Source organism: Gymnoscopelus microlampas (assembly GCF_963454915.1).
Source record: "Gymnoscopelus microlampas genome assembly, chromosome: 18".
NCBI lineage: Eukaryota > Metazoa > Chordata > Actinopteri > Myctophiformes > Myctophidae > Gymnoscopelus > Gymnoscopelus microlampas.
In genome coordinates, this window is record NC_139955.1 from 15,006,122 (window position 1) to 15,028,696 (window position 22,575).

General features: G+C 42.4%; 1 protein-coding gene across 1 annotated transcript in view; it reads right to left on the reverse strand.

Annotated features, from left to right (window-relative positions):
• The window catches only part of LOC311034262 (teneurin-3), a gene marked incomplete at its 5' end in the record, with an annotated part of 205,696 nt that overhangs the window by 22,120 nt on the left and 161,001 nt on the right, over nucleotides 1–22,575 (reverse strand). Inside the window, 3 exon segments of the mRNA XM_084042099.1 lie at nucleotides 1,934–2,166; nucleotides 4,466–4,486; nucleotides 8,464–8,713. Of these exon segments, the coding sequence (XP_083898225.1) occupies nucleotides 1,934–2,166; nucleotides 4,466–4,486; nucleotides 8,464–8,713 (504 nt within the window).

The window sequence follows — 22,575 nt, forward strand, 5'->3', positions numbered from 1 at the left end:
GTTTGAGGCATGGATGAACACCGGGGAGGAAATGACAGCATCAGACAATTTTGGTTGAAAGAGGTGAGAAACAAGAGGTTGCCATGGTGACGTGGGCAGAGGACTAAATTGTCTGACTGACTGAGTGTTGTTGGGATCAGGGGCTCAGAGTGTTGCAGGTGATCCACGGTCTGGGTCTGCTGCTGTCGGTTTGTCCCACATGGGGAGAAAACATTAGCAGGCTGTGTCAGCCCCACATCTCTCTCTGTCTCAGTCTCTCTCTCTCTCTCTGTGTGTCTGCCTCTGCCTCCGCCTCTCCCTCTCTCTCTGTGTCACTGTGCTGTCTAATAGAAACCAGCACCAATGGGAATTCAATTAAACGTCGCATGCTTTCTCTCCCTGCTGCTGAGAAACAAGTTTGGACATACCATGCCATTGCTTATTCACAGCTTCTGTCATATATCATAGATAAACATAGACCATTTTCCAGTTAATGGTTACTGATCATATATGAATAATTGAGTCGATTTTGACTATACTGTACATAATGGGGTGGTTACAAAGTCATGGACGTTTGAATTGCAATCATAAATCTTTTCTTCTGGGATTATTTTCCGCTAGACTTTTCAATCTGTACTTTAACATTTATTAAAACACATAACTAGTAAGGGTGCAATAAAGTTCATTATGTTGAATCATATCAAGAACTTTTCAAGTCTCTGCACATTGACTTTCATACTGCACTAAAATCAATTCCTTGACAAGCAAACATGATAAACCTTTATTGATTTGCCTGGTGAGATTCAAGTGTATATACCGTGAGCCATAACAAACAAAACAATTAAAGCTAAACAATTAAAAACATTGCTCTCAAGAAGCATGTGAAGCATCCTGCCTCGGTTACATTAAGTTTAAACATCAATCTGAGTATGATTTGTATTACTTAAACTACTTAAATTCTACATACTTTGCTAAAAATAGCCGATCTACAAGCTCACAGTGAGCTTGCTATATTCGCCGAATATACGCTCCGGAATAGGGATGCCTGCGTTCATGTGGTTAAAAGCTTCTGAAAAAGTTGAGTGGTTTGGTTTGACCCGTGGGCTAGGCCTAAGCCAGGTTGCTACCTGCTGAAACATTGATGGCCTATAGTGATCCTGCGGTGAATCCTGGGGAAAAGGCTATTTGACAGTCTGGGATTCTCAGACAGATGAAAAGAGTTCAGCGTCAAATGTCTGAAGGCAGAAGAAAAATTGAGCCATCTGCTCTTTGTTCTCGCCTCCGCCCCCTCCATTGTTAGAGACTCTCTCTCTATGTTAGACTTGACTTTGCACACAAACCTTTCAAGCCCCCAGCAGAGGCTGAGCAATGACAATTGGCATTCAGTGCTGGCAGCGACCGGTGAAAAACAAACCACGTCTGACTTTTTCATTACGACGGTCCATTACGAGGGTACAGTGGACAAGTACAGACGTGCTTGTGTACCTCACATTGAGCACTGCAAATCAAAATCTGTCACAGATACTTGCTGTGCACTTCTGCCTGCACACACTTTCATTTCTTCCGACTGTCAATTTCTCTCCAAGAATTTAAGCACATTTGGTTGTCTTTATAGTCTTTGAAAGACAGGCTATTATACATGCAGGTAGTAATGGATGTCCTCACTGAACCTCTCCTCAAACAGAGCGTTCATTTTGCTTTTCTATCACATAAAGTGTACACGCGGTCTCATGGAGGTGCGTGGATGTCCCCACGGACATGAGCCAGCGAAGGGATCACCTAAAATGTCCCTCGCGGATATGCAATAGTTTAAAATATAACTTGGCCTTGAGCACAGTTATTGGGTCGGTATTACTGTTCATTATTACATAAAAAATCTAACCATTTGGATTTTTTTTAAATGGGCGCCACCCTACATCTGAATCCAGTGAGTGATTGAGTCATGGAGGAGTACCTTTGGGTCCAGTGAGGGAGGCCTCGATGGCTTTGCCACCATCCCCACAGTGGTTCTCATCAAACGGGAGGCAATGCTCCCCAGTCCCAGCCACCACCTCCGCATTGGTCTGCAGGTCCTTGGTTCCGGTCAGGGACTTGGGTCGGTAGAGCCTCCGAGAATTGGTGTCAGACACGTACAACAGACCAGTCACTGGATCAGTGGCCAGGTAGTAACGGTGTGCAGGGTTGTTACTGTGGTTACAGGAAGAGATTAGTTATGTCGATGCAGATATTCACTGTGTCAGCCATGTGAAATTGTCAAAACAGCGGTTGAAATGTATTGATGAATATGAATAATATGATGAAAAATGTATTACAACAATTACAGCCTCTCAGGTAATTTTGGTGGGAAATCTTGCAATGTCTGCGTAATTTATTTTGTTTGAATATTAGATTATGTATTTATCTTGTAAAATGTAATCGAGAAAAAATATGTCCTTGTGCTTATAACAGTAAATCCAATGTAGGTTACTGACTATTTTAATCTGGTAGGAGAAAAATTGTCCTGCTGAGATCTGCATGTGAATTTAGTACTCAACTTTGATTAATACCGGTATTTAAGAAAATAGTGTTTTTAAGTTTTTTTATTCTTTTATTTATTTATTTTACTCTTAGATAAAATGGTACAATAATCATGCATACTGTTTTCCCCTACATACAGAAAGAGAAATGATGACCCTAAAATGGATAAAAAAAACCTTTAGGGAGTTATGAAATAGTTTCTATTTTTATCAATATGAAAAGGTATTAAGATCTGTGCAAGGATTCTCCATAGCAGGGGAACTGCTGAGATGAGAGAGAGAATGAGAGGGCAGGTGAAAGGAGGGAGAGAGATTGACTGGCAGGCAGAGAAACTGAGAAAGCAAGAAAGATGAAGAGAGAAAGCGAGGAAGAGAGAAAGGGGGAGTGTGGGTAAAAAAAAGTGTGTAAGATACTTGTAAACACCATCGTTGTCACAGGGACAGTAACATGAAGGATAATGCGAGGTTTACCAACAGATGACAAAGTGGAGATGACAACATTCAATCTAGATTATTCAATTGTCAGTCCTCTGTGCTGAGGACAGGCAACAGCTGGTCGAGTTGCATCTGGCTCTGCTTATTGACATCCTTATTAAAAAAGGTTACAAATGGACCCCTAACACCCCCTTAGTAGTGAAAAATAAAAATTCTCCAAAAAGCACATTGAAGAAATCGTTTGTTTGCCTTTACATGACAGCTGGACACAGGAAACGTTTGCCTTAAAATTGACTATACACGTCAAGCCAATTACAGGATCTTATTTAGCCATTGCCACTCATCATACTCAGTAAAAACAAGACATTATGGATTCATTAAAGGTCCACTCAGTCATTCAGTATCGTCGGAAGGAAATTACAAACAGAGCACATGACACATGCAGCAGCAGCTCCTTTCTATTTAATTTAATTTTCCGTTATCAAGAAGTGGTGGAATGCCCTTGTAGGGCTGACCACTATAAGTCCATGATAGGAATCATCAGTCACAGAGCCCTCAGTCGACTAACATTCTCTCAGTATAATCGTCAAATGGTTGAATAGTTATATTGGTCCATTGATTCGGATTCAACACGAAATGACGGGTTGGGTGCAGCCCTACTAAATAGATACACATGGACACCCAGGTATTTTGCTTGTGTATTGTAATGAAGGTCCATGGTTTCCACACAAATGAGACAACTTCTTGCTCGCTTTGTTGGTTGACTGAAGTCACGTGTGTCATACATTTCACACACACATAGAAAATGGCAGCCTACATAGTATCGGAACGATAAACAAATGTAATAGAAAATATTTGAGGCATATGAGGCATGGGTGCAATACGTTAGTCCGACAGCGCATTCCTCCGACAGCGCATGCCTCCGACGTTTCCAATACTAACCCTATACCAAACCCGAACCCTAACCGCACGCGGATGCCACATAGTCGGAGAAATGGGATGTCGGATTATCGTATGCCTCCCATGAGGCATAGCCTATGATAACATTATAAATATGTTTATTATAATATAATATCAGATCAAATGCTAGCTATAATGTTTCCTAAAAATTGTCTGAGCAGACCTTTAACTTTCCTTAATGTAATCTATTACAGAACAGGTGCTTAGGGGACATTAATGTGCTCCAGTTAAAAAAAAGAGTTTAATTTTAAAGCAATAGATGGAGCTTTGCGGGGCACACTCAAGTTTAACGATACCTCAATCAATACTGGATGGATTTAGAAGAGGATAAAGCAAGGCCGTTAAAATGAACATGGTGATCACAGTCAAACATCTACAGTGCATAATACAATGAAACAGAATCATAAAACCCCAACAGCCTTTATGAGTCAAACCAGATGCTTTAAATAAGAAATAAAAAAATAGAGACAAAGAGATAAAATATATCAAATTCCTATTAAAAAAAATCACTGAATAAGAGATTTTAATAGAGATGGAGACAGAGAGGATATGAAGACAGCTTGCACATACTGTACCTGTGTCTAAAGTCTTTATTTCTATGGGAAGGCCGGAAGGAAAGCAGTGAAAGAAGGAAAGGAAATTGAGGTGAGAAGTGTCAGATGTAAAGACATAGGTTGACATTTTAAATTTCAGTCAATTTCAATTCAGCAAAAACATAAAATGTCAAGACTTTGTTCTTGAAGAAATCCAAGGAAACACGAAAATCCAGGATAACCACTCTGAAAGAGCAGAACATCAGGGTTTTCCGGCCTTTGTAGGCTTGTGAGTTAATAAAAGGGATGTCCCGACTTTAGGGATCTGAGCCAATCAAGGCATATTATTGAACAGCACTGGCTATAAGCAAGATCAAAAACTAATATTTTGTATATTTAAGCCATTTCACTCCATCGAAGTCAGCTGTCATTAGTGTTATATGAACTCACGTTATCCACAGCTTGCAACAGCAATGTGGAAACGTGATGTCTTTACTGTGTTGCAGCAGCTAAATGTCTGCAGTGAGGGGATTATTCAGCTAAATGCCCAAAATGTAATAGTAAGTTTCACCACTTACAATAGAACCCTAGCGTCCCTATTCTGGGCATGTCATAATAGGCAAACATTCTGTGAAAATAGGCAAACATCCTGCAAAAATAGCAGATCTACAAGCAAGCTTATAGATGGGCTGTTTTAGGTGAAGAGAAAAAGGCAGGGAACAAGTATTGATTGATTGATTGATTGAATACTTTATTAGACAGAAATGTAAACAGCACAAGGTACAGTCAGACATTTGAACTAAAAGGATAACACAACAAAGTCCTAGGGACTTCTTTCCATTGTGTATTGATCCCTGGGGGATCACGGTCAATGAAGTATATATGTTACAGGTAGATTGGCATTCCAGGTAGAATGGAAAAGAAGCGCTTATTTTCACAGCCCGTCCGCCCACCAGGCATTTCTGTAGAACCAACGCTAGAGGGCAATAAAAGCCAGTCTCACACCACACGCGCACAACACAAACGAGCACGCACACATGCATGCGCGCGCACACATACACGCACGCACGCGCGCGCACAAGGGGGCGAGCCTGAGGGGGCGGGGGCGGGCTGGCGGGCTATGTTAGTGCAGCGAGTGGCAGTTCAATGGGGCAAACCATAGAGGGGCAAATGCAGTCCCCACAACATCATTTACGATTCTGTCCCTATCGGTACATAACTCGAACGGCGCTGATTCGAATCAGCAGACCATCGGCTGGTCGTCGCGGGCACTCGCGCCTGGAGGCGCTCGGGCGCGACTTCCTCAGCCTCAAGGTCTGCTGATTCGGCGCGCCTCCGTCATGGTCCAAAACTATACTTTATCGGCGAAAAAAAGTAGTCCGCGGTTGTTTGAAAAAGTAATGTCCCAAGCGGCAGTCAAACCCAGACTTCCACTGGTAGTGGATGGGGAGTCTAATGATTATCGAAGTGCGCCACTGAAGCTGGTATGTATGTACATCCATGTTGTCCTCGTCGCCGTCCTCCTGGCATCGCAGCCCCGCACCGAGCCTAAAAACAAGCGCTCCACTTCCATTCTACCTGGAATGCCAATCTACCTGTGACATATACACTGTATGGTTTAAGTGGTTAAAAGGCAGTTAGATTCTGACTAAAATTGAATAAACATTTTCAATTTAGAGTGATGACGATCTCGAGACAGCAATGTCTTGAAATAGTTAAATTAAAGACGAACCATTCCAATACGAGCATGTCATATTTATAAAATAACATGTTTTGTATAATTTAGAGATCGAAAATGAAAGCAGTCCAAAAGCCACTTATGTGTAAGACTGGGGATAGGAGTCGAGCATTTTCTTTCCTAAATTGGATTAGTTTCATTTTGATTTACTTGAAGAGTGCACTGCGCAGCTGTATGATCTTGAAACATATAAAGATAGGATCGGGACCCTGTATCAGCAGATACTAAAACATTTATTACAGTACGGTACTTGGATATGGGGGGGGGGGGGGAAGAAAAAACTTGACTGAACGTCCCTAGTTAATCATCATTAATTATTAAAAAACACATTAGCTCTTAACTTATTAAATCATTGGAAACAAATTGGGGAAAATATCCTCATTTTCAACGGTGCCAAGTAAAAAACAACAATAATAATACCTGGGGATTAAGCCTGAAGCCCCAGAGACTATGTGCTTCTCCCACCAGGGCGTCCAATCCCACATGACCTGTCTGTTTTTACTTCATCTCAACCTCTCCTATTGGATTATTGATCCTGACACTTGTCCCACAAGCCGCTGAGGTCAGTATCTAAATACAGACTTTACATTGACAGCAACTCATGCGGAAGTTACAAGGGGTTCTGGGAATACCATGTATTCTGGTTGTACAGAACAAGCATGCATTATACATATCTTCCCATGCAATTAAATCGCTTCAGCTCCTGCATACCTGGAACTATATATCCTGCATGTGTAAGCAGAAATTCTGCAGCTGAAGATCTAGAGGATTTTGTGGCATTGTTTTCTTTTTCTCCACTGGATAAAGTACAGTAATAACTTAAAATGAACCACTTGGGTATAAAAGCAGTTAGGTACCGACAGTTTCCTCCATGCATGCGTTTGTATTGGTAGATCAGTTTTCATCAAACAAAAGTCTATTCATTTCTCCATTGTGGAGAATGACATTTCCTTTCATTTTGTTAAACTGATAAGCTCCCACCAGTGGGGGCAAGGTGTACGCACTCAAACATTATTAAAACATATGTCATGTCATACATTACAAGATTACAGAACAAGCTCAGCTTCTAGATAATAACAGTCATGTATTTGCATATTCCAAATTATATTACAAAAATAAGACAAAATACCATTTTGAGAGGTTGTGGCCACTAGGTGGCTCAATAAAGTTCTATGGAGAGGAAACCTAGACGTTTTCTAACTAAAACCTCAGATTTACTATGCCTCACTTTTCTGAGTTCTGCTTTGGCAAATCTAATGCTGACATGATAAGAAACAGATCTAAGGGGTCATTTGGCTCGCAACCCACAGCCATAGACTTTAATTCAGTAATTATGACTTCAATTTTCATTAGGCAGAGCTACAAATGTCATTTTTCTGCTGTGTTTGAGATACTATAACTTTTGATAGGAGTGTATACCGTATCAACCGTAAAAAAAAAAAAAAAGAATACCGTTTTTTAAGCATGTACTGTATGCTCTAATTTCCAGCATCAAGATGCTTCTCATTTATATAGTTATGCATATTCACACCTGGGAGGTGCCTGGGAGCAGCCTGGGGCAGCTTCAATGGAGCAACTGATGTACGAGTGTCTTGTTCAAGGGCACCTCACTGCTGAGGGAGGGGATGAGCATTACTCATTCCCTTTCTACAGTATGCCCAGGCTTTGCACAAAACCACACAACCTCACTTATACGACCTCACTTCCTCACTAACACAACCTCACAATGACAACTGCACAACCTCAAAACCACACAACCACACCACCTCTCTCACACAACCGGACAGCATCAGTCACACAACCTTGAACGCTGCTCAATGCTCAACTGCACCAACTGCCAAGGTCTTGTGGAACAGCCCGATGAACTATTTCCTCTTAGAGATTAGCGTAGTATACTACGGGAAGACGAGGGGCCAGCGTACATTTAATCAACATCTGACATTTTGGAAAACGTCAATTGCCCGAGCGAGACTCGTTGGAGAGAACGGCCAAGTTGGCATGAGGGCGTAAATCATCTCAATTACACTGTGAAGACGAGATGTCCTTCCTAATTATTGAGATGGATTGGAAAAATATGTTCAAATTTGGTGGGCAGGGAAAGGATGGCAGCGACTGAAATTCAGAACCTCATTCTACTGTGGATGCTTTCGAAATGTCTGGCCTCCTCAACTTTGAGTGCAGAGTGTACACATCGTAGACAGAAGCTCTTTCAAATAGCTCTATTTTTTACATATTTTATAGTGTGTTCTTAGAATGTAATGTCAGCCATGCAGTGAAAGAAATAAAGCCACTATAGTTGTACCTGAGCTCCATGACACTGGTGACATTGCCAGACGGGTAGATGCGACGGATGTAGTTAAAATCTCCAACGTACAGACTGCCATCGACGCCCCATGCCAGGGCCACTGGAGCCAGCAGCTTGTTGCCCTGGGCCTGGCCGTTACAGCTGGGGCAGGAGATACTCCGACGTCGACCGTTCCCCATGACGGTGGAGATGATGGGCGGCTGGAGGGAGATGAACTGGTTCTCCCCACTGCCTTTGTACAGAATGCCTGAGAAACAAAAAAATGGTATACTGATTAATTTCCACATCTGATGCAGATTATTGTTTGCAGGGGATCACACGAGCAAATTAAGGCCGCAATCCATAGCTTTGTTTAGTGAATAAAACTTAATTTTGACCAATCAGTATTGAGTATGTTAATACAATTATAACTAGCTTACTATATTAGGTCAGCAGTAAAAAAAATGTCTGCACTCACACAGGGGACCAGGGTTTGATTCTTGGGTAAGTTACAGTATGGATTGCAGCTTTAATTAAATGTTGTCAAATTGATCAGATTTAAATGCAACTATAATCTAAATGTCATGTGACATTTACCTTGTGATTAAGGACATATTTACTCTTTTCAAAAAGGCTGTCACCGAACAGAAAGTTACGCTGTACCCTAATTGTCAATTGGGTCCTCACTAAATGGAAGGATCATATCTACATACTTTAGAACCGAGAGTAGCGCCACCACATTGCTTTGTCTTTTAAAATACATTCATCATGAAAACTGATTATATCTACTTCTACCTTTATTACACATGAATAAAGCAAGGCTTTAACGTAAATGTATTCTATCAGCGTCTCTTAACCTTAAGACACTGATGTGTGGTCTGGGTGTAATGGAGCCTCGATGCAGCAAGCATCAATCCTAGCGGCGGACACTAATGCCTGATTTATACTTAGTTGCGCATCGTGTTGTACACAGAAAATATTTCCAGCGCGCAACTAAGTATAAATCAGGCTTAATACCTCCACAGCCTGTGTTTTTATATCATCACTCCAGTGGCTCTCTGGAAATCAACAACAAACAGTAACATATGTTATGGAATGGAATGTCCCTTTAATCTTGTAAGGAACACGCTTCCCCCTCGGTCACAGTGAAGGGGAGGGAAGATTAATGTGGTGCATTGTGGCCTCGCCAACCTCCACAAGACATCCATTCCTCCGTCGAGACACCGAATTTCGGCGAGTCACAGAAGATTAATATTTAAGAGAGAGAGAGGCAGATTTAACAACATTTTTATCATGGAAGAGTGTAGTGAGTGTTTGGTGGAGAACGAGGTCGGATATGGTGGGACAGGGACGTCATAGCGGTGGGTGGGGGTGGTCCGGGGAGGGGCGAACGGCACGCCGGGAGCACTTAACCACTTTCAACCTGCGGCATCATTATTTTGGGCATGTCATTGTAGGCAAAAGCAAAAATAGCAGAAATACAACCTCACAACACGACGCATTGTGACACGTGAGCTTGTAGATCGGCGGACAAAGTACTGTATATAGGGCTTAGTGGTATTATTGTCATTTTGAATTCTTGCACTGTCTCAGTTCCTGTGGTGGAAAAAGTACTATTTTTTTTTTCTTAAGTAAGAAGTATCAATACTGCAATGTAGAAATACTCTAAACAAACTATGGTTGTCCGCTGTTAAACTCAGGTTGTGCGCGGCCAAGTTTTTTGCAGCCAGTACGGTATGGCATGATTAAGTGGCTAACTATTGTAATTTTTTAATTCTTGCACTGACTCAGTTCTAATAACTAAATCGATGAGGAAGCCATGGCCCACACAGCACCATTGCATCGCCCCCCCAACGAGTGGCCGTAACCCCTCCAAGTAGTCAGTGAAATCGCGGCGGCATGCCACCACGCTACAGTGTCCCTCCACTGAGTTCCTTACATTGATTTAACCCATTAAGACCGGGAAAGCAACGGTGTCATTTTTAGATTTCTTTGGCTATTCAAAAATAGCAGATATACAAGCTCATAGCGTGGCAGTGAGAGCATGTAGATCTACTATTTTTGAAAAATCTTGAAGATTTGTGCAAATCTTTGAATGTATATATCTTTAAAGCAAACATTTGTAACTCAAATCTTTGCTTCTGGGGGTCCCTGGAACAACACATTTTGAGATGGGGGTCCGCGGCCAAATATGTATCTAAAAATGTTTTCTAAATCCTAACAGTATGTTGCTATATCAGTGGTGCTCAAACTTTTCCATGTCAAGGACCCCCAAAATGATATGTATTTGGCCACGGACCCCCATCTCAAAATATGTTGTTCCAGGGACCCCCAGAAGCACAGATCGGAGGTAAAAACACATATATTCAAAGATTTGCAAAAAGATTCCACTATTTTTCAAAAAATAGCAGATCTACAAGCTTGTATATCTGCTATTTTTGAATAGCCAAAGAAATCTAAAATGACACAGATGTGTTCCCGGATTGAATGGGTTAATCTATTGAAGGGCGAATTCAAATGGAGACATGGTCTGGTGAGACTCTCTCTTGACAGGACCCTCCCTGGAGCGGCCGGCCCTTTTGTACGCGCGAGTGTTATAAATGCATCGCTAACAAAGACGGATCGGTCCGGGCGAAACGGGCTTCGTTCATGATGACGCCATCAGACGTGCGACCTTGAGACTCGGAGTGAACCGCGATCTGTGCGTTCGCATGCAGTCACCGACGGCAACGCGCCATGAACGTCACTGTCACTGATGTGAAACTGCTGACTCCACGCCCAGGAGGATACAGACAGATATAGAAACATTACCAACAGGCACACAGCCTCTAGGTAATGTCTCCGTTGATCTTGATACATCCATGTGTCTAAATACTGGACGCCTATAACACTCTTTGCTGCGGCAAAACAGCAATATAACAGTTTGACTGCGTGCACTTGAGCTAAAAATACATATCCGATACGGAGGTAATTCTGGCAGTCTGCCACGTTCCCCTCCATTTACACTTCAATCAGAGTTTACAATGCAGGCAAGTCTTCCCATAGGCTATTAGACAGACTAATGGAATGCATTAAATACAACAATCAATCATAACCCTCACCCCTCCCTGAGCACAACATCCATTCCACATGTGGCAAATGTTGTTTGTATAGAAGTATAAAATCTAATTATTAGGCTTTAGGCATCTACAGCATCTGATGCCCTTATCCAGAGAGACTGAAGCAGTTTCAACATCTTGCTTATAGGGACGTGTCCACAGGAAAAACAGGGGGTCCACCCCTCTGCTTTTGGTCCCCCCTGGTCATTCATTTTTTATCCCCGGAGGGGATATGTTTTATTATCCCTGCTTCTGGTCAGACTGAATTAAATACATGCATTTCCTTTTGTTAAAGGAGAATGAAACCCCAGGCTGAATGTGTAGTTTCCAGTTCATGTTAAAAAACTACAGCTGTTTAAAAACATGGCAGACTAGTAGCCTAGCAACACAGCTGCACCAAACAAAATTGATAATGAGTGTGTTAGATTCCCATTGGTGTGACCAGAGCCAAGGGCATGCCAATGTGCAAACGTGATAGACAGTATTGACACACCTAAAACCAAGCACACCCATTATTAATTTCATTAGCTGCAGCTGTGTTGCTGACATCACTGTGTACTATTAGTACAGCCATGTTTTTACCCTGCTGTAGTTTTCAACCTGATGTGGAAAACAAACCACAAGATCAGCCTAGGGTTTCATGCCCCTAGACGCTCTTATGTTTGGTATTCATGCTTGATAATATCCCTATTTACAGATGTATCTTAGCCACATTAACCCTGGTGTCCCTATTTTGAGCAAATTTGTCAAAATGTAAAAAAAGAAAACTTGAGATGTTCACTTCGGGGTGTACATTTCAACTCTGGAGTGTTATTCACACTCAGAGAAGCACTTCTTCTTCAGGAGTTTCTTTCGCACTCAGTCCGCACACAGGTTAATAATCACTTACAAAACATTCCTAATTCGAGTCCTGTAATGGAAAATGTGCTTCTAAGGCGACGAAGCGGTAGTCTACCTGTGCCAGACAGCACCATCATCACCTGACAAAAACTGTCACGTTGCCCTGAGCAATGTCACCCTGCTGCTGATGCTTACACAGAGCACAGGCTGGCTGGGGAGGAGGATGAGCGTTTTAATTGCACCCTCTATACCTTTTCTCCTCTTGTCGTCATGTAAGATGTCTGCCGTGACAGTGACTGGACTGCATTTATGTAGCACCGTTCTAGTCATCTAGACCGGTCGTGTGCTTTACAATTTATGCCTCACATTCGCATTCACACACTGACGGTAGAGCGGAGTCAGCCATGCGAGGCATCTGCTCATCAACGTACGACGCCAGGAGGAGCCAGGATTGAACCGTACAAGAGTACAAGCTGACAGGAAGCCACTCTCAGAGTTTGAAAGACAGCATTTTGCAGAGATGCGAGACCATTCATGTACAGTAATATACTAAGTTGCGAACTCTGGCAGCGGACAAATAAGAATGGCCCTGTTACCCTGGATGGAGAGGCAAGTTTCTGATTGAGGAGCGGCTGGATCCTCTTTAATGAACAGAGCAAGGGAGAGGGAGGGAACACGACTAAAGCACAGACAGCAGTAATTTGCCTTTATCTGGTCCGACAGACTCTGGAGAGAGAGATGGAGAGAGCTACTGCCAGGGAGGATGAGAGTGGAAAATGCTTTATTGGCACACATCACAGTCAGGCTCTCAGACGGACAAGAAAGCAAGAAAATGAAGCCTAAGTCATGAGAGGAGAATGATAGCGGCCATCTGGACTTAGCCTGTCACTGCTCCGCCTGCAAGTGGACCACTGTGGCCTCGCTTGTTGCAGGCGGGGACATTAGTCAAGGTTTGTTTGCGGCATTAAGGAATCGATGGCGGGGAGCAGCAGCGTAGGCAAACAGTGATATTTGGATTCATCTCGGTGGCGTCGAGCATTATTGAACAACGTCGGCCCGTCCACAACCCCCCGTGTGGAACATGAATCTAAAATGTCAAAAAATTGAATAAAATGGCTTAACTTCAAACTGAATAATTCAGTTTGGATTGAGAAAATGCATAATCAGAGACGCTGTGATATCGTTCTATTGGTACACTACACACAGAGGCAGATAGCGACTGGTGAGGGGATCTTTGGCACTTTGATGTGAGCAAGCATACTGAAAAAACAAAAACAAACAATCTGTACAACAAAGCTTATTGTCTTTCGTCTGAGCTAATGGGATTGGGTTAGGAAGTCCTTTTGACAAAACCAATGAAGATGAGAGCAGAGATGAGGCAGAAAACATGAGTTTGGTGAAATTATTTTTAAATTTGGAGTTTAGATCTTGCAATCTGCTGTGGGAAAGAGATTCCATTAACAGAACAGAAGAAAAAAAAACAGGAGGAGCGAGATCCGATACCGACCTCGACGTTGCCATGCCATCGTCGCGACGCTACTGACCGTCGGTTGTTCGGTCGGTTGCGTCGCGACGCTACTGACGGCGACGCGACGCAACCGACCGAACAACCGACGGTCAGTAGCGTCGCGACGCAACCGACCGAACAACCGACGGACCGACCGAACAACTGACGGACCGACCGAACAACCGACCGACCGACCGACCCGCGGAGTCCTTCACGCACCAGGCAACGTCAATTTCCATCCGATCCATCGACCTTATCTGCGCTCTTCTGGCGCAGCCCCCCCCCCCCCCCACCTGTCCCCCCCACCTGCGTGACCCCCCCCCCCCGGGACCCCCCCCCCGGGACCCCCCCCCGGGACGCCCCCCCGCCCAAGGGGTGGATAGTAATAATTGTATATTTTGCGCATTTGATCCAGAGTAGTTGAGATTTGATTCGGCCATATCTTTCTGAATGTAACTTGTATTTTTATAATTGTATTTTTTATATGATCTGTAAAGTTTATATTTTCATTTGCTACCAGGCATGAATTCATTATAATTTATTATATATATTTTTCCTTATTTTCTTTCTTTATTTACACGTGCGTAATAAACGAAGCATTTTGAGATTTCATCCGCCCAGATCTTTATGAATTTTACTTGAATTATTATAATTTTAATGTTTATATGATCCGTACATTTTATATTTTCATGTGGTATCAGGCATGAATTTATTTTATTATTTTATTTCATGTATTTACATGCGCGCAATTACACGCATCTAACTATTGGACTCAGCTCTGGGGACACGGTGCGGCTGCAGAGTTTACCTTGCAACAGATATGATAGAGCAACTTAAGTGCCTGCAGAACTTAATAATATAAGCACACTTATTCTCCAGGCAGACAGACAGAAACAGTCTGTCTGTCTGTCTGTCTGTCTGTCTGTCTGTCTGTCTGTCGGTATATTATGTTACGAGCGACCAGAGTCGCTGTCCTGGCGGAGACCGCGGAGTCCTTCATGCCACCAGGCAACGTCAATTTCCATCCGATCCATCGACCATATCTGCGCTCTTCTGGCGCAGATATGGTTGTGGATGTAGATCTGCTTGTGGATGTGTCTGAGTATATTATGGTGGAGAAATTGAGGCTATTCAAGGATTATTATTATTATTATTATTATTATTATTATTATTATTATTATTATTATTATTATATATTATATATTATTATTATTTGGTCCCTGAGTCGAATCGACAGCAGCTATATTTATTTTATTTTAATGTCAATAAAATGTATTCTCTAAATATTATAGGCTACTAATATTTCCTGAATGAATTAACTTGGTAAATAGGGTCGGGATGACATGTTGCTATAGTCATTAATTACCCCAACCAACATCAAAGTTACCGTGCATTATCATTAAATCAAATAAAAGTTTATTATTACATCTGTCTTGCCTGTATGTCCTTTCACGAAAGCAATTGGCACTACTTTATTTAGTGTCCAAGCATTTGGAGAGATTCAGTTTTAACCTATAACTCATCTCTGAAGTGTCTATGTTACTTCTGTGTATTAATTATGAGTTGATTAATACTCAATAAAATGATACATGTTGAAATGTAACTTTCGGATCAGCGCGCATCATGCGCTGTAATTTCTCCTTCACTTTGCTGCCCAAAAATAGCTGATCTACAAGCTCACAACGCATCAGCGGGACGTTTTGAGGAAATCCGATATTTTTGGAGAAGCTCTTCTGTCTATTTAAATGTTCTGTATGAGTCATAATAGTAGCCTGGTTATTAATCTACAATCACCATTTAACGCCGTTGATGAAATGACTGAGCGCGTGTCTGAGCGCATGTCAGGGTGTCTGTCTGTCTGTCTGTCTGTCTGTCTGTCTGTCTGTCTGTCTGTCTGTCTGTCTGTCTGTCTGTCTGTCTGTCTGTCTGTCTGTCTCTGTGTGTGTGTGTGTGTGTGTGTGTGTGTGTGTGTGTGTGTGTGTGTGTGTGTGTGTGTGTGTGTGTGTGTGTGTGTGTGTGTGTGTGTGTGTGTGTGTGTGTGTCTATCTCCAGCAATGTACCGCTTGCCTACAGCTGCCCGCCCCTAAACCCACAAAAATATACAATATAGAGGGGGTCCCTGCTTAATCTTTCTCTCAGCTAGGGGGTCCTTGGGCTGAAAACCCTTGTGACAGATGATAGCCGTTTGAAAATCGCGCAAGAATTAACAGCTAAACTGTTGATAAATAGATAGATAGACAGACGAACAGACAGACAGACAGACAGACAGACAGACAGACAGACAGACAGACAGACAGACAGACAGACAGACAGACCCAGGCCGTGGGAGGCACTCAATCACACTAACCGATGCGCTTTCTTAATTATAATATATAAGAATAATAATTATAATAATCCTACACTTCGCATATATGAATTATTATATTATGACCATACACTAACCACTTCCGACCTATGTTATACGCTATTTGAAAATAGCAGATCTACAAGCTCACAATAACGAAGCTTGTAGATCTGCTATTTGTTGAACAATCACCGCGTTGGGACCGCGTTGGGGGGGTGGCAGCTGTACCGCTGGAGATAGATAGATAGATAGATAGATAGATAGATAGATAGATAGATAGATAGATAGATAGATAGATAGATATTTAGATAGATTTAAAGATAGACAGACAGACACACAGACACGCCTTTTTTTAGGGTAAGTTTATTTCATTTTTCATTTCTGAAACAGCTCCATTGGCAGCGCAAAGGTGGAGCTTGGGGGTCCCTAATAAAACCACCAAAAAGGTTAGACTACAATGGGCTATATATATGTAAAGTCGACGTTGTGTATTATTATGTTACGTGCGTAATTACGCGCGTCGCAAAAATCTGATTGATATCGTTAGATAAAGTTCATAATTAAATATAATATATTCATGACTGATACCAAATGAAAATATAAACTTGAAAGATCATAGAAACATTAAAATTATAAGAATTCAAGTACAATTGGCAGAGATATGGCCTAATCAAATCTCAACCGCTTTCTGTCTCCTGCACAAATTATGCTGACCTACAATAGTTATGAGTGACCCCCTGGGCTTGGCGGAGGGGCTCCGGGGGGGGGGGGGGGTCGGGGTGGCACGGGGATAGCTTGTGGGGGCTAGCCTACAGTGGGATGTACAGTACACGTTGTGTATGATTATGTTACGTGCGTAATTACTTTGAAAAATCATGTGCGGCATCCAAGAGCATCAAAGAGCAGATCCAATGCAGCAGACTCTGTATCGCGCTTCAGAGCTTGTTGATCGGGGGGGGGGGGGGGGGGGGCACGCAGGTGGGGGGGGGCACGCAGGTGTGGGGGGGGGGGGGGGGGGGCTGCGCCAGAAGATCGCAGATATGGTCGTCTTGGTCGATAAATTGACGTTGCGGTGCCATGAAGGATCGACTCCATGGGTGGCCACCGACGGAGTCAACCAACGGCGTCGGTTTCGTCGGTTGGCTCTCGACGGCGTCGGTTGCGTTGGTTGTGCGTCGCAACGGTACCGACGCCGTCATTAGCGTCGCGCCGCTACTGACGGCGTCGCTACTGACCGACGCAGTCAGTAGCGTCGTGCCGCTACTGACGGCGTCGCTACTGACCGACGCCGTCAGTAGCGTCGCGCCGCTACTGACGGCGTCGGTACCGTTGCGACGCACAACCAACTTAACCGACGCCGTCGAGAGTCAGCATAATTTGTGCAGGAGACAGAGAGCGGTTGAGATTTGATTAGGCCATATCTCTGCCAATTGTACTTGAATTCTTATAATTTTAATGTTTCTATGATCTTTCAAGTTTATATTTTCATTTGGTATCAGTCATGAATATATTATATTTAATTATGAACTTTATCTAACGATATCAATCAGATTTTTGCGACGCGCGTAATTACGCACGTAACATAATAATACACAATGTCGACTTTACATGTATATAGCCCATTGTAGTCTAACCTTTTTGGTGGTTTTATTAGGGACCCCCAAGCTCCACCTTTGCGCTGCCAATGGAGCTGTTTCAGAAATGAAAAATGAAATAAACTTACCCTAAAAAAAGGCGTGTCTGTGTGTCTGTCTGTCTATCTTTAAATCTATCTAAATATCTATCTATCTATCTATCTATCTATCTATCTATCTATCTATATTACTATCTATCTATCTATCTATCTATCTATCTATCTATCTATCTAACTATCTATCTCCAGCGGTACAGCTGCCACCCCCCCAACGCGGTCCCAACGCGGTGATTGTTCAACAAATAGCAGATCTACAAGCTTCGTTATTGTGAGCTTGTAGATCTGCTATTTTCAAATAGCGTATAACATAGGTCGGAAGTGGTTAGTGTATGGTCATAATATAATAATTTATATATGCGAAGTGTAGGATTATTATAATTATTATTCTTATATATTATAATTAAGAAAGCGCATCGGTTAGTGTGATTGAGTGATTGAAATAAAATAATAAAATAAATTCATGCCTGATACCACATGAAAATATAAAATGTACGGATCATATAAACATTAAAATTATAATAATTCAAGTAAAATTCATAAAGATCTGGGCGGATAAAATCTCAAAATGCTTCGTTTATTACGCACGTGTAAATAAAGAAAGAAAATAAGGAAAAATATATATAATAAATTATAATGAATTCATGCCTGGTAGCAAATGAAAATATAAACTTTACAGATCATATAAAAAATACAATTATAAAAATACAAGTTACATTCAGAAAGATATGGCCGAATCAAATCTCAACTACTCTGGATCAAATGCGCAAAATATACAATTATTACTATCCACCCCTTGGGCGGGGGGGCGTCCCGGGGGGGGGTCCCGGGGGGGGGGTCCCGGGGGGGGGTCCCGGGGGGGGGTCCCGGGGCGGGGGGTCACGCAGGTGGGGGGGACAGGTGGGGGGGGGGGGCTGCGCCAGAAGAGCGCAGATAAGGTCGATGGATCGGATGGAAATTGACGTTGCCTGGTGCGTGAAGGACTCCGCGGGTCGGTCGGTCGGTCGGTCGGTTGTTCGGTCGGTCCGTCGGTTGTTCGGTCGGTCCGTCGGTTGTTCGGTCGGTTGCGTCGCGACGCTACTGACCGTCGGTTGTTCGGTCGGTTGCGTCGCGTCGCCGTCAGTAGCGTCGCGACGCAACCGACCGAACAACCGACGGTCAGTAGCGTCGCGACGATGGCATGGCAACGTCGAGGTCGGTATCGGATCTCGCTGTCTCTCAAAAAAAAGTTGTTGTTGCCGTTTCAAAAATAAAAAAAGGCCCAAACCATCTGTGATTTATTTCTGCTATTTACAGCATCTGAGTAAGTACGACATTGCACGTGACGATGTGCAACCGCAGAGACATCAAATCGTTAAGATAAACCCTGATTGCTCAACACAGCTCAATCCCAACTAAAGGACACAAGTCTCATTATCATATCACACATTCCAGAGATGAAACCTTGCACATCGGCATCTATCCGTTGATCACAAATGCGGTCTCATCTTTCCAGCAGCTCTACCCCCCGCTGTGACGCATGCCTCAGTGGAAGGCTTTGGTGATGTGGGCGTTGTACCTTAAGACAGGTGGGATGAAACGAGATGCAACCGGAGGCAGTCGGGCTCCAAATGCATTTCAATGTTCTTCTTTGCAACACGCATGAGATGGCTGCTTGACAGATTGTGTTCGGCTGTATGCCTATTATTTTCAGTGTCTGACAAAAGAGAAGCTAGAGTTTGGTGTAAACAATAAACACCAAGGATGCAGCGCTACCTTCTTTTTTTTCCCAAACTGATGGCCTGCTGTGTTGTTTTTTTAGTTTTCCACAGTCTTACGTGACAGAAAGCAGTTCTGAACCATCCATGGTTCGTGCGTTGAACGTTACACACAAGAGGTTACAGCAGCACCAGCCAATCGTCACAGTAAGGCAGGAATGTTCAGGAAATGATTATTATTTTTTAACTTGCATTCCAATGGATCCAATGTACGTAGTTATTATGTAGCTTTTATTAATATCTTTCATTGGTTAAATATGTATAAACCCACCGACATACTTAACCACTTTCAACCTAGCCTGGCATGGCCATACTAGTCTGGAATCTCTGTGTGGAGCCTGCATTTCCAAGGGGCAAATAAAAAAAATGCTTCTGGTGATAAACCCGCCCCATATTTGCATACTGGGCCCTGATCGGTCCCTCACTACCACGGAGGGAGTAAAATCCAATCACAACTGAGCGGTGCCAGACCAAATCTGCAGAGGGCTCATTTTTTCCCCTGCACTGGCAGATTCGTCTGGTTTCCAGGCTACTTTCAACCTGTTTTGGGCATATTATTATAGGCAAAATTATTCAAAAATGTTGAGATCCACAAGCTTGCAACACATTGCTTGAGCTTGTAGATTGGCTATTTAAAAAAAAGAAGTGTTGATGAGATATGTAAAGGTTTCTGAAATGCTGTGGAATAATATCAATGGATGGATGCGAGTCTGTTTTAAAAAAGGCACACTGCAGCCTGTGGAAGCTGACTGTTTGGAGATGCGGTCTTGTGACTGGAGAATCACAATCAGGGGTTCGACGCCCCGGGAGACCAGGCAGGAGAATATCAGGCCAGGGGACAGTAAATGAGAAATGCCCTTTCATGCCTTAGCAGCTGCCATCGGGTTGCCCCTCGAGTATAAGGCACTTAACCTCCACCTCCCTCCAGTGGAACAGCTTTGTGGCCCACGGCACAACACTGTGTTTGCACTGGGCAGCTCCCAGGTGTGGGCGTGCAGAAACTGAATGCACGTGAAGCCGCATTAACCCATTAAGACCGGGGAACGCATCCGTGTCATTTTTAGATTTCTTTGGATATTCAAAAATAGCAGATATAAGCTCATGAGCTTGTAGATCTGCTATTTAAAAAATAAATCATATCAATTTGTGCAAATCTTTTTTTTTGTTACTTATGTTGCTATAATCAGTTGTTCTCAAACTTTTTCATGTCAAGGACCCCCCAAAATGATACAGTATGTATTTGGCCGTGGACCCAAAATGTTTTGTTCCAGGGACCCCCAGAAGCAAACATTTGAGTTAAAAATATTCGCTTTAAAAAATATATATATTCAAATGTTCATGCTTTCAAAACGAATAGCAGATCTACAAGCTCATAGCGCGGCACTTGATGCCGCGCTATGAGCTTGTAGATCTGAATTTTTTTGAATAGCCAAAGAAATAAAAAAAATACACATATTATATATTTACACTTTCCCAGTCTTAATGGGTTAAAACCGCATAATTACTCAGCACACCTTCCCTTGATGAATCCAGGGAACAAAGTGGGGCATGCTTAATTATATTAGCTGATCTACAATCAGATATAAACAAAAATATAGTAGCATTAAATTGAAGAGGTCTGAACAAAGGGAGATGAAATGATCAGTGAGAGGGGAGAACTCTGGAGAGACGCCAAAGCTCCTGCAGGAAGTGGGACAAGTTCTCTCTCCTTGTTCTCCAAGGACAACTTCTAACCATAAATGACTTACTTACCAAGAATAACTACAGCACTGTCTTTAAATTACAATAAAACACAGTAAGATTGCTCTGTGGAACATAATTCTTCCTCTTTTCAGCATGAATTGCTACACGTTGAGAATGACGAAAATGGCCAACGAATGAGGAAATCTACCCTCAGAATGATAATAATCAGTGGTTTGACATTTTTGCGTTTTATTTGCCAAAGCCAAATGAACCATTTAGCCACTTAAGCCCTATTTCATACGTTCATACATTTTCAAAAATAGTGAAAATAGCCAATCTACAAGATCATATCGTATCACATCGTGATATGAGCTTATAGGTCTGCTTATTTTAGAAAACATTTTGTAAATAAATACATTCATTATGATTTAAAAGCTTTGCCAATAATGACATGCCCAAAACAGGGACGCCAGGTTGAAAGTGGTTAAAATATAGTATAGTAGTAGAGTATAGAATTTGCCTTTATATTGGGTGTACAAAGTAGTGATATAATCAATTCAAAGATAATTGATAACAGCACACCATTTGAGAACCAGCTGTTAATGTTGTACTGTACATGATTTCAGACCAGAAAACGGATCTCTGTTGTTTAAAGGTTGCCTTCCCTAATTCATCATCACGTCAGTCCAGAATGGGACATGAATTAAAAAACATATTTCTGATTGTACTGTATGTCTCAACTTTTCTGATTCACAGAGAACTCAGGGTTTTCACTACCAACTGCAGTTAAATGTGAATTTGTTTATAACTCTGTGTTTTAAACTCGAGATCCAGAAGTGTATAAAGAATGTTATACATGTATGCGCGGCTTTAGACCACCTTACTTTATTTTCCATTATCTTGATTTCACTGAGCTGGATTTAACACTACAATATCTCTACTAAGTAGTACACTTCTTCAGGAGGTAGAGTAGCGTCTGGGAATCAGAGGGTCCCTGGTTCGATCCTGGACTCCTCCAGGCTTCGTGTCACCTGGTTAAGTGTCCCCTGATCAAGACACTTAACCTCCAACTGCTCCCCGGTGGCTGGCTCACTCGGAGCAAGCCACTGCTGGGTCAATGCAGGGAAGTAATTACCCCTTGGGGAGTACTTAAAAATACCCTTAATTCTCCTTTATTATTTATTTAGAATAAGTGTCCGTCTGATGACATC